At 37.7% G+C, this 13,961-nt stretch overlaps 1 protein-coding gene across 2 annotated transcripts in view; it reads left to right on the top strand.

Annotated features, from left to right (window-relative positions):
* Positions 1 to 13,961, top strand: part of BRMS1L (BRMS1 like transcriptional repressor) — a 122,378-nt gene that overhangs the window by 68,466 nt on the left and 39,951 nt on the right. For both annotated transcript variants that reach the window (XM_027847417.1, XM_027847418.1), the window contains exon 4: positions 1,195 to 1,274. In XM_027847417.1, the coding sequence (XP_027703218.1) occupies positions 1,195 to 1,274 (80 nt within the window). The remainder of the gene's footprint in view (positions 1 to 1,194; positions 1,275 to 13,961) is intronic.

Raw genomic sequence — 13,961 nt, 5'->3', positions numbered from 1 at the left:
TGTAAATTCCTTAAGGGCAGTGGGTTGTTTTGTTTTTGTGTTTGTACTCCCATTGTTATCATGGTGTTTGCCACAAGGTAGGTGCTTAATGCATTCTTATTAATTGATTGATTTTTATACCACACAATTATAATCAAAGCATTTTGATTATAGCATTTCTTATAGGACTTTAAGGAAAGAGATGATTGCTTTTCCAAAATTTTAGGATTTCAGAGTTGGAAGGGACTTCCAAGACCATTTAGTCCAAACACTACCTGAACAGTAGATTTTCCTAAGGCTATCATCTATAACATCTTTGATAAGTGGTTACTCACCCTTCACTTGCACACATTGAGTAAAGGGGAAGACACTTTCTCTTGAGGCTTCTCAAGCATTGCACTTTATGCTTATCTTCATTAAATTATATTTTTAGATTTAGTTCCTCATTCTAAGCCTGTTATAACTTTTTTGGATCTTGACTCTGCAATCTACTGTAATATTCTGTAATTTAAAGACTACACATTGTTCTCTTTTTACAAAATTGGGAACAAGGCAGAATCTTCAAAGTATATTATTTCAAGTGGATTGTGATCATTTTAAAAATGAAGTGTTTGAAACACTGACCCTACAGTACATGGCTTCATCAAGAAGAGAGAAATTCCATACAACGCATAGCAAAACAAAAAGAAGATTATGTTATATGAGACTGTGAATCTACATTTCACATTGATTACTTTAAAAAAAAATGTAGGGGGCAGCTAGATGGCACAGTGGATTGAGCACCAGCCCTGGAGTCAGGAGGAGCTGAATTCAAATCTGACCTTAGACACTTACTAACTGTGTGACCCTTGCCAAGTCACTTAACCCCAATTGCCTAAAAAAGAAATGTATATGATAAATTCTACATATTACTTTTGAAACTGATCTGTTTGTTTTTCCAGTTCTACTTACTTCACTTTGAGTCAGTTCATGTTTCAGGCTTCTTTAAAATTGTCTTTTTCATCATTCCTCAAGGCACAATAATATTAAGTGTCTACCTATGTGTCTTTGGTATCTATTTTAGTTCTTGGTATTTTTTTAATGGAAAAATAAAATCAATTGTCAGACTCTTCCAAGTTTATCCTTTGTCACTTTCTAAAATCAAGAATCTTTTAGGGAAATGAGCACAAAATAAGCTATTGCTTAAATAACCATAGAACTTTTGTTTGATTGTAGGAATCTATAGAGAGCTCTGCTTAGAATCTGTAAAGAACAAATATGAATGTGAAATCCAAGCTTCTCGCCAGCACTGTGAGGTAATGGAAATTTGTTTAATGTTAAGCTTCTTTTATCCAGTGTAATCTTAATTCATTGATTTTTGAAGGTCTATGAAATAAATTGTATAGTACTTTAATGCATCACTTATTTTTAATTACTTATTTTTAGTTTTCAACATTCACTTCCATAAGATTTTGAGTTTTAAATTTTCTCCCCTTTCGTCTCCTCCCCTCTCCCCAAGATGGCATGCAATCTGATATAGGCTCTACTTATACATTCATATTAAACATATTTTCACATTAGTCATGATGTAGAGAAGAATTAGATCTAATGGGAAGAACCATGAGAAAGAAAACAGCAAAATGAAAGGAGAGCAAATAGTATGCTTCCATCTGCTTTCAGACTCCTAAGTTCTTTCCTTGGATATGGACAGCATTTTCCATTGTGAGTGTTTTGGAGTTGTCTTAGAGACATTGCTGAGAAGAGTCAAGTCTATCAAAGTTAGTCATCTTACAACGTGACTGTTACTGTGTACAATGTTCTCCTGATTCTACTCATTTCACTCTGCATCAGTTCATATAAGTCTTTGCAGGTTTTTCTGAAGTCTGCCTGCTCATCATTTCTTATAACACAGTAGTATTCCACTACATTCATATACCACAACTTGTTCAGTCATTCCCCAATTGATGGACTTCCCTTCAATTTCCAGTTCTTTGCCACCACCAAAAGAGCTGCTATATATATTTTTGCTCATGTAGGTCCTTTTCCTGTTTTTATGATGTCTTCTAGAGATACCACCTACAAATGATATTGCTGGGTCAAAGGGTATGCACATTTTGGTAGCCCTTTGGGCATAGTTCCAAATTGCTCTCCAGAATGGTTGGATCATTTCACAACTCCACCAACAATGCATTAGTGCTCCAATTTTCCCACATCTTCTCTAGCATTTATCATTTTCCTGTTTTGTCATGTTAGCCAATGTGCTAGGTGTCATGTGGTACCTCAGAGTTGTTTTGATTTGCATTTCTCTAATCAGTAGTGATTTAAAGCATTTTTTCATATGATTATAGATGGCTTTAATTTCTTCCTCTGAAAACTGCCTGTTCATATCCTTTGACCATTTATCAATTGGGGAATGATGTGTATTCTTATAAATTTGACTCAGTTCTTTATCAGAGACACTGGCTGTAAAAATTGTTTCCTAGCATTCTGCTTCCCTTCTAATCTTGGTTAAATTGGCTTTGTTTGAGCGCATCACTTTTTTGTCAGTATGTAATAGAACTAAGTGAAGTAGGGTGAATGAAGTTAAAAAAATAAGGACTATAGAAACAAGTTAAGAATCATAATTTTAGAATTTGTATGGCATGATTATTTATAAAAGATTGTATTAAATCATTCAATATCACTAAAAATCTTGGTTTAATTTATATGAAAATGGAGTCATAGAAAGTTCACATTTAGGAGCATAGAGTTTATTGAACTTCCTCATACCTATGGCTCTATGCATTTTCTTTGGCTCTGTGCATATGTGTAGTCATTATAATTATCTCTCTGATTAGATAAGATAATCTGTACTTCCTAGCCTGTTATATTGTCCTGTTATAGCCAGTTATTTTACTTACTTTAGTACTTGGATGGATCGATGCTCACTACTAGAGGGAATCATCACATTGATGACAAGCCTGGAACCCATCAGTGCTTTCTGACATCCCATATAAGTTTTGTCCACTATAAATCCTTCATAGGAGGATCCACCAAACTTTCTGGGGTTCTGCCTTTAGATATCTGACATTTTGTGGGTACCATCATAATACAAGAGTTATTCAAAGTTTATTAAACTTTTCTCTTATTAGATAGATAGATCACTCCATTTCAGTTGGATTCATCTGATATCTTTTATGCCTCTTCTCTTACACATTTCATCTTTGGTAGTACGTTGTAGTTTTGTCAGTACAAGTCTAGCTAAGTATGGAGAGGGTGTATATTTTGTCTTCTCTGTGTTGGCCACTTGACAAGAATTCTTTTGTCATCACGACCTGTAAAGCAGAAAAGATCTCTTACATACTGGACACCTTTCCATTTCTCTTTGACTGACCTACAACTTTAATCCTTTGAAGATTTTGCTGTTCTGTGACTCCTTGTCATATAATATTGCTGGAAAAGTTTCGATGTTAGGAAGATGGGTCTTTGTTTTTCAGGAGAAGCATAAATTCATTAAAAATACTGAGGAGTTTCCCACAGACAATCCAGCCCATTACCTGTTGTACCCAACTCTTCCCATCTGAAGTGTCCAAGAAGTGTATGCTATTGGACAGACTCTATAGATTGTACGTACAGTTGTGTATCAGAGTTTGAAGAATGAATGAATGAATGACAGAACATTTATTAAACCCTTGCTGTGTACCAGGCACTGTGCTGAGTAAGCACAGGGGATACAAATACAAAAAAGAAAGACACTCTCTGCCCACAAGAAAGATAACAACATAGAAAAAAGTGGTGGTTCAGAGAGATGTTTTAGATTAGGAAGTCATTGAGATTATGGATAGAGCCATGCAGCAATATATTGACATGATCTTTCCAGAAATGGTGATGGTGACTTGATTAATGCTCCCAAACAAAGAAGTGGAAAAGGGGGAGGGGCACAGAGGTAAGCACTTTAGCCTGAAAATGGCCTGAGAGCAACATGATGGTGCTAGCTCTGGGCTAGGTTATGTAGAACTCTCATACATCAGAGTGTAATCTGCCAAACTGGGGGATGGTGGCATGGAAGGAAGATGCATGGGGGAACATTCCAAATATATATGATAATATGGCATTCTTTAGTCACTTGTTTTTCCTTTGTAGATAGGCTGAACTCTTTTTGTTTTGTTAAATTTTTATTATTATTATTTTATTTTTCCCCAGTTACATGTAAAACAATTTTTAACATTCATTTTTAAAACTTCGAGTTCCAAATTCTCTCCTTCCCTTCCCACACCTCCCACTCCCCATTGAGAAGGCAAGTAATTCAATATGTATGTGTAGTCATGCAAAACATATCCATAATAGTCATGTTGTGAAAGAAAATTGACAAAAAAACTCAAAAAAATAAAGTTAAAAAATATGCTTTAGTCTGTATTCAGATACCATCAGTTCTTTTTTGGGGGACAGATAGCATTTTTCATCATAAGTCCTTCAGAGTTGTCTTGGATCATTGTATTGCTGAGAATAGCTAAGTCATTCACGGCTGATCATCTTACAATATTGCTTTTACTTTATATACTTTGTATCATACCATGCAAGTCTTTCCAGGTTTTTCTGAGAGCATCCTGCTAATCATTTCTTATAGCACTTCTATGTAAGTGTTATATATAGTTTTCCTTGATAATTTCTTTTTTTTTTTTTATATATAGTTTTCCTTGATAATTTCTTTTTTTTTTTTTTTTCAGCCAAAGACAAGGTTTATTAGAACATCCATCATATTGGGCAGACTCTTAAGGAGTCTGAACATGAGTAAGCAGTGGCTAGATTTTAAGAATCTAAGCATCTTAATGGAGACAAGGTGGACCTTATATACAGAAAGACTGTGGGAGGGACCTTGGAGTGGCCAGCAAACTGGGGTGAACAGAACTCCTAGGTAGTGGACCTAGTGGTCAAGGGAGAAGGGAGCCTAGCTAAGAGTAAGGGTGGGAAATGGCCAGGGGCCATAGGGAGGTAAGACAACGGAGGGGAGATTGGATGTAGCCACAATGAAAGGCCTTAGGAGATTTGGCCATGTGGGAGAGTCCAGGGTTTTTCCTTTCTGGGGCCCAGATCCCAATCCCATCATTCTCCCCTCAAACAAATGGGACCCATATTCTTTTGGAGTAAGGGGCGAAGGTCTCAGCTTCTGAAACTGCTTCCTGCTGGCAAGGGCTGTAGAGCTGTCCCTGCCTCAAGAGGGTCCCAAAGAGGAGGTTGACTGGAACTGAGCACAGGTTGCATCCAGGGAACGAAATGGAGACATTGGCTGGTACCTGCTGTTTGCTAACAACTGTAGGTAAATGGCCTGTAGTTTGGAAGACACAAGTATGACAGAAAAAACTGCAGGGCCCAGATGCAAAGCAGGGACTAGATTTAGGGCCCAGCTTTGAGAGGATAAAACATCCTTAGCTCTGTTTGGATTTAGATAATTCAGTTTTCCAACCATGCAGAATCAAATCCACCTCATAGCTAGACTCAGGAATAGCCAGGTAGGTAACATTCCCTTTCAAAGGAACATAATGGGGAAACTGAGCCAGTAGGATCCCATCTTAGACTGAGCTAAAATTGTCCTCTCAGCTTTTCCCAGTGCTGACTTGCCACCAGTATTACCTTCTCTGAGTAGCTTGTGGCATTTCTCTCAGATGGTGTATTATTGATTATCGATGGATTATGACCCATCAGACAACTCAAAATAAAACCCTATGAGCTTTTACCTCAGACAGCAAGTTTTACTAATCACAGCTTGGGAAAAACTTCTCCAAGATTTCCATCTCAAACTTAAATTTGTCCTGGTATAAAAAGCCAATCATTAGAGATTTCTATACACTTGCAAATTCTCAGCAAGCCATACATAACCCAAACAAACTGTTTGGCTAGTTTACACATTAAAACAATAACCAACAATAGCTGAATTATTTCAGCGGTAACCAAATTATGAAGAGTTGCTTGACTTAACTGATACAGAAAGTTAAGTTCACCAGTTTGAAACCTGAAACAAACCCATTACCAATCAGGTGACTTCAGTTTTGTTAAATGCACTTCCCAATTAATTTACACAGAGAATCAACATCTCATCATTAACAGTTAAAACTACAAATTTAAGAGAGCGTGCTTACCCAAGTTTGGAGGCTAGTTTCGTTACCTTGAGCAAGATGTGCTGAACCTGGGTGATGCTTCCAGGCAAAGGTTGCCCCAGGGCCCAAGGTCATTGCCAGTGGAGCCCATGCTGTAGCTGCTGCCCCTTCCCACTCCTTCCTTTTCCCCGGGTGGGGGAGGGCAAAATCAAAAGTGAGGGGTAAAGGGTGAAACTCTCTTCTCCAATGAGAGGGGTTAACAGATACCCTCTTGACTCAAGCGAAGGGAGTGGGAGAAAAGAGTGACCAGGGTTGTAAGGAGGAGTTCTAAACTCCTTAATTATCAATCACAAAACCTCCAGAATCTGCCAAGATATTTTTAGCTGTTCTAACTTTCCCTGTAACCTCCAAGAAGGGGGATTCAGAGGTGCGAAGGGAAGGGAGTAAATAAACCTCAGGGAACCAGAAAGCAACTGCAGTTTTCCCCAATTTCCTAGCACCAAGGGAATTAACCATACACTTCCAGATAGGGAGTCCGTCCTTGTCCTCTATGCTGTAGAAGGTGTACCCAGGTCCATGGCCTTCAACCGACCCAGTGGACCGAGAACCTGAGAGGTCAGGCCGAGTGCGAGTCAGCCTCATAACTGTCTGCCCGAAAAGCACCTCCAAGCCTTGGTGCTTGGAGAGCGACCCCAACTGCAGAGCAAGAAAGGGAGGGAGAGGAGGCTTACATATCTTCCAGTCTTGGATGGAGAAGAACTTGGGGTTAGGCAGTTTTCCTCATACGGGCCACCAAAATGATGGGGTTTAGGGATTCAGGGGTGCTGGGGCCCCAAAATCACAACATGCCAGTCCTGAAAAGAATTCGACCCAAGCCTTCTTTCAGTCAAAGACAAAATTTATCAGAACATCCATCATATTGGGCAGACTCTTAAGGAGTCCAAACATGAGTAAGCAGTGGCTAGATTATAAGAATCTAAGCCTTGATATCTTCTTGAAAGATGATGTCTAGGCTTTTTTCTTGGTCATGGTTTTCGGGTAGCCCAACAATTTTAAAATTATCTCTCCTGGATCTGTTTTCCTCATCAGTTGTTTTTCCAGTGAGATATTTCATATTGTCTTCTATTTTTTTCATTCTTTTGGTTTTGTTTTATTGTTTCTTGATTTCTCATAAAGTCATTAATTTCCATTTGCTCCATTCTAATTTTTAAGGAATTATTTTCTTTAGTGAACTTTTGGACCCCCTTTTACATTGGGTCAATTCTGCTTTTTAAAGCATTCTTACCCTCATTGGCTTTTTGGACCTCTTTTACCATTTAGTCTAGTCTGTTTTTTAAGGTGTTATTTTCTTTGCTATTTTTTTGTGTCACCTTTACCAAGCTGTTGACTCTTTTTTCCTGATTTTCTTGCATCACTCTCATTTCTCATTCCAATTTTTCCTCTGTCTCTCTTACTTGATTTTCAAAATCCTTTTTAAGCTCTTTGATGGTCTGAGACCAATTGATATAGTTTTAAAAATTTTTTATTAATTTATATTGATTTATCCACAATCACTTCCATAAGCTTTTGAGTTTTAAATTTTTCTCCCTCCCGAAGGTGGCTCACAATCTGATATAGGCTATTCATATACATTCCTAATAAACATATTTTCACATTAGTAATGTTGTAAGGAAGAATTAGAACCAATAGGAGGAGCCATCAAAAAAAGGAAACAAAACAAAGCAGAAGAAAAAATAATAGCAAATAGTATGCTTCGATCTGCATTCAAACTCCATAGTTCTTTCTTTGGATGTGGATAGCATTTTCCATCATGACGCCTTTGGATATGTCTTAGATCCTTGCATTGATGAGAAGGGCTAAGTCTATCAGTGTTAGTCATCGCACAACATGGCTGTTACTGTGTACTCTGTTCTCTTAGTTCTGCTTACTTCACTCAGCATCAGTCCATACAAGTCTTTCCAGGTTTTTCTGAAGTTTGCCTGCTCATTATTTCTTATAGCACAGTAGTATTCCATTATGTACTTCCTCGATTTCCAATTCTTTGCCACCACAAAAAGAGCTGCTATAAATATTTTTGTACATGTGGGTCCTTTTCCCATTTGTATGATCTCTTTGGAATACAGCCCTAGAAGTGATATTGCTGGGTCAAAGGGTATGCACATTTTTATAGCCCTTTGGGCATAGTTCCAAATTGCTCTCCAGAATGGTTGGATCATTTCACAACTCCACCAACAATGCATTAGTGTTCCAGTTTTCCCACATCTTCTCCAACATTTATCATTGTCCTGTTTTGTCATGTTGGCCAATATGCTAGGTTACATTTCTCTAATCAATAGTTATTTAGAGCATTTCTTCATATGACTATAGATGACTTTAATTTCTTCATCTGAGAACTGCCTTTTCATATCCTTTGACCATTTATCAATTGGAGAATGACTTGTATTCTTATAAATTTGACTTAATTCTCTGTATATTTTGGAAATGAGGCCCTTATCAGAGATACTGATTGTAAAAATTCTTTCTCAGTATTCTACTTTCCTTCTAATCTTGGTTGCGTTGGCTTTGTTTGTGTAAAAACTTTTCAATTTAATGTATTTAAAATTATACATTTTGCATTTCATAATGTTCTCTATCTCCTGTTTGGTCATGAATTCTTCTATTCTCCATAAATCTGATAGGTAAACTAATCCTTGCTCTCCCAGTTTGCTTGTAGTATCAGCCTTTATATCTAAATCATGAACCCATTTTGACTTTATTTTGGTATATGGTGTGAGATTTTGGTCTATGCCTAGTTTCTGCCATACTCTTTTCCAGTTTTCCCAGCAGTTTTTGTCAAATAGTAAGTTCTCATCCCAGAAGCTAGGGTCTTTGGTAGTAGATTGATATAGTCATTGACTACTGTGTCTTGGTAGTAGATTGATATAGTCATTGACTACTGTGTCTTGCATACTTAACCTATTCCACTGATCCACCACTCTATTTCTTAGCCAGTACCAAATAGTTTTGATGATTGCTGCTTTATAATACAGTTTAAGATCTGAAACAGCTAGGTCACTTTCCCCTGCACTTCTTTTCGTTAGTTCTTTTGATATTCTGGACCTTTTGTTTTTCCAAATGAATCTTATTGTTATTTTTTCAAACTCTATAAATAATTTTTTGGTAGCTTGATTGGTATGGCACTGAAAAATAAATTAGTTTAGGTAGAATTGTCATTTATGTTATGTTAGCTTGGCCTACCCATGAGCAACTGATGTTTTTCCAATTATTTAGATCTCACTAATTCATATTTTTCATGGAGGCTTTGAATGTAGGAGCTTTGACTTTGTCTTCTTCTGAGTGTATGTTTTGACCTTTCTTGTCACCAAAGTAAGTTTCTATAGTCAGAGTTTTTTTTCTATTTTTTGCTCTTTTCCCAGCCTATTACTTGACTTTTTAACTCTTTGTTAATGTAGGGCTCTGCTTCCAGTGTGGAGGGCGAACTGTCTCAAGCTTCACGGGTTTTGTGCAGCTATTATTAGAGATGCTTCTAGAGACTTGTAAGTTTTCAGTTCTTCCAAGGTAGTTTGATCTAAGGAGAGGTATTTACTCCTCCTGACCTGTCATCTGGTCTGTGAATGACCATAAGCACTCTTTTCTGCCCTGAAACTGTGAGGAGGGTCCTCTCTCCACTGCTGCCACAAGCTCTGCTATGCTAGTGTTCTTCCTCGCCTCAGGACTGTGACTCAGATCCAAGAACAGGCAAAGCAACAGAGTACTGCCTCAGTACTAGCAGAAAGACTTTTGTAATCCCCTTCTGACCAGTTGTTACACCCTCTTATCGTCTGTCGGTCAAGAGCTCCAAAAACAGCCTTCGTTGCTGCTGCTGCCGATTCAGTCACTCCTAAGGCCTGATCTTGGTTTGCTAGGGCTGGGGCTATGCTGGCATGGCCTGTGCTGGACTGCACTCCACTGTTAACTCAGGTTCAAAAGACCTTTCCTGCTGACCTTCATTGTCTTTGGTGTCTGGGGCTGAGAGGTCTGGAAACCACCACTGAGAGGTCTGAAAACTACCACTGCTGTCAGTGATTCAGTTGCCCCAAGGTCTGCTCATTGTTTGCTGGGCCTGATCTTTGCTGGCACATGCTGAACTGCAATCCTCTCTCACCGTGGTGCAGTAGACCTTTCCTGCCAACCTTCCAAGTTGTCTTGAGCTGGAAATTTGTTTCACTCCATCTTTTTGTGGGTTCTGCTGCTCACGAATTTATTTAGAGTCATTTTTAAAGGTATTTGGAGGAGTTTGGGGGAGAGCTCAGGCAAGTCCCTGCCTTTACTTTGCCATCTTGACTCTGCCCCCAGTAGGCTGAACTCTTGAGGGTCTCTGGATCTCATTTAGGGTCTCAGCAATGTTGTATGGCTTGATGCTATGTGTAAAATGGTATTTGCAAGCAGGCATATCTGCAAGACCTCACAATGTATAAGGAATTTCTCTCCCATATAGAATCTATGTTGGTCTTCCTCTATGGCAATAACAGACACCTTTGGCAAACATACATCTTATTTTATACCTGCATTGATATTTGTAATCAGAGGGATTTTGAGAAAAGTTACATTTGTTTCATCTTACAAAAAATTTTGTATGATTTTAACATATAGATTGGAGGAATCTCTATGTATGTTTGTGGGAGAGCCTGAAAGGTAGTGTTTTGCTCTGTTGAATCAAATGCTTTATTTTAGGCAGCAAATACACCATTGATTTTTCAACTTATGTAGTGACTCCTCCCCTTTTCATTATCCCTTTCTTTTCATTATAATAGTTTATAAAAATAACTTTTTTATATCTTATTCAAATAACATTTAGAAGTTATAATTTTTGTAGCAACATACAAATCTTATATAATGAGAATGCAAAGACATTTATTGATAAAATACTTTATAATTTTCATGTTTATGACATAATAGTAGTAATCATAAATAGTCAAGTCAAGGCAACAAACATTTATTAATCACCTTCTATGTGCCAGTTACTGTGTTAAATGCTGTATCTTAATATAGGTAAACTTATTTCTCTGTGCAGTGTTTCTTAAAATGTGTCATTGATAATAGTGATACTCATAATTTTTTTCTAACCACTAGTACAGAGATATTTTTCTTTATAACAGCTACATCACAAAGCCTTGTTTTACACAAATAAAATGCTATAAATTAATAGTAAAATTCATTATTACTAAAAAAAACTTGTTTCAATATATTATAATATTTTTTATTCTTGCTTTTTTTTTTTTTTGGCTAGGCATTGGGGTTAAGTGACTTGCCCAGGGTCACACAGCTAGTAAGTGTTATGTGTCTGAGGCTGGATTTGAACTCAGGTCCTCCCAAATCCAGGGCCAGTGCTCTATCCACTGCACCACCTAGCTGCCCCTATATATTATTAATTATGAAATAATATTTGATCCTGGAGCTAATAGAGAGCCACCGGAGTTTTGAACAGGAGAGTATATAGGCAGACCTATGTTTAAAAAAAAAAAATCACTCTGTCAGCTATGTCGAGATGTATTGGAGCAAGGAGACAATTAGGAGGCTGTTTGAACTAGGGTGCTGGCTATATAAATGGAGAGAGGGGAAAGTATGTGCAAGATATTGTGGAGATAGAAATAGAATGATTTGCAGCTGATTGGCTGTATGGCAGGAAGAAGAGTGTAGAATTGAAGATAATATTGAGGTTGTGAACTTGGTGATTAGAACTCTTGTGGTGGCCTAACTGATAATAGGGAAATTGAAAGATAGTAGATTTGGGGGTAAAGATAAAAAGATTTGCAATAGTCATCATTCACCCTATCTTTTACAATTAATTTATTCTCTCACCCAAAATGATAAGGTTAAGGGTGAGGCTTTTACTCACTAGACTTGCTCCTGCAGATTGCCACAAATATGCCAGTTGTGATGAGATGATTCAGGGAACCAGTGGGGGAATATGCTGGAGGTCTGAGAAAGAGAAATTTTCCCAGCGACACCTGAAACAGCTCCAGTTGTAGTTAAGCTATAAAGGACCTGGAGGGCATTGGCCTAGCTAGGAAAGGAAGCTTACACAGCAGTGGGAGTAGACAAAGTGAGGAAGTGAGGACGAGTAAGTGTAGTTGTATTTGAGACCACCATTATATGTAAGTATAATCTTTGTACTTTTCAATGAATTTTGTAACTTTAAAAACCTATTCTACTATGAAATATTTTTTTGTAGAAGCTTGCTGTTTCCATTCTTCATAGTTGCCTTCCATGCCTACATGTAGATTTTGCTTATAAAAACTTTATAGATAGAATAATTAATCAGTTAGTAGTTATTGATTTCTCTTGTTCTCCTATTTTGGTCAAAGAGTTTGTTCTAAGCATATGGTTTTCTCCCATTTTTCATATGCCATGATAATGAATCCCCCAATGTCCTTAAAATTGTGTTGCCTACAATACTGAGCTCCTCTCTGGATACTCCCTATGGTATAGCTGTACCTACTCATATTTGTTTCCACTGCTTTTTCTTTATGTGGCACTTCTAAAGCAGTGATGTTAGTCTTTCAATTTGGTGGTTCCACTGAGAATGTATGCTGTGGGAAGGGACTTGAGGCAGGGAGATTAATTAAAAGACTGTTGGAATAGTCCTAGTAAGATGTTATGAGGGCTTGAACCAGGCTGGTATCTATGTGAGTGAAGAGAAGGAGCTGGATAGGGTGATACAGTAAATTTCAAAATAACAAAGTTTGGTAGTGTATGGAATATGTGGGGAAAAAGAGAGTGAGGAATTAAGGATGACAATGAATTTGTGAAGTCTGGATGACTGGGAGGATGGTGGCATTATTCGAATGGCAAACGTACACTTGGCTAAAATACTGTTTTATGGAGAACTCACACTGGGCAAGCGCTCACGTGGTGGTCAGAAGTGATACAAGAACACTCTCAATGTCTCTCTTAAGAACTTTGGAATTGATTATGTGACATGGAAGATACTGGCATAGGACTGCCTAGCATGGCATACACTCATCAGAGAAGATGCTATGCTCTATGAGCACAACAGACTTGAAGTAGCTGAAAAGAAACACAAGATGCACAAATTTAAAGAATCCATCCCAAGTGTTCACATGAACTATTTGTGCCCAACTTGTGGTAGAGCATCTCGAGTGCATATTGGTCTGATCAGCCACAGTCAGATGCATTATAATTTAACTTTAACACGGTGATGTCATTTTGCTCCTCTTTGAGAACAAAGGACAACAACTAATGATATACTCAAAAGTAAGAGGGAAGTTTGGAAGAGGGAAGGATCTTGAGAAAGATAATGAATTCTCTTTTGGACACGTTGAGTTTGAAATACCTGTGGGGTATCCAGTTTGGAATGTCTGAAAAGCAATTGGTTAAATAGGACTAGAATGTAGGGGAGAAACAGCAGTAGATATATTGATGTTGAAATAATCTGCATAGAGATGATGATGGACATCATGAGACCAGATCAAGGGCAGAAGAAAACTAAAGTCAACGTAGTCAAAGTTAAAAAACAAAATAAAACATAATGTATCTCTGGACAGATCACATCCAGAGTATTGTGTTCAATTCTAGGCACCTAGGCACTCCATTTTAGTAGTGATGATCTGATTCTGTTTTCTTCATCTGTATCCAAAAGGGAAAAACCCCAGTAACAAAGGGGCCCAAGTTTATGACATGTGAAGATTGGTTGAGTGATTTAGCTTGCAGAAGAGAAGAACATTAAAGATTTGAGAGAAAGAGTGGGAATGATAATGGGGACAGTTTGTTGAAGAAGCCTGGACTAGAATGAAGGACAAGATAATGGGTAATATCAGATAGATTTGAAATGTGAAGGGGTGAACACAGAGCCAAAGGTCTTGGCAGATAGCCTTAGGGAGTGTGTGTGTGTGTGTGTGTGTGTGTGTGTGTGTGTGTGTGTGTGTG

This window comes from Vombatus ursinus, unplaced genomic scaffold (assembly GCF_900497805.2).
Source record: "Vombatus ursinus unplaced genomic scaffold, bare-nosed wombat genome assembly UNPS02015406.1, whole genome shotgun sequence".
Taxonomy (NCBI): Eukaryota; Metazoa; Chordata; class Mammalia; order Diprotodontia; family Vombatidae; genus Vombatus; species Vombatus ursinus.
The sequence above is the reverse complement of the archived record's forward strand: the minus strand, read 5'-3'. Positions and strand labels throughout refer to the sequence as shown.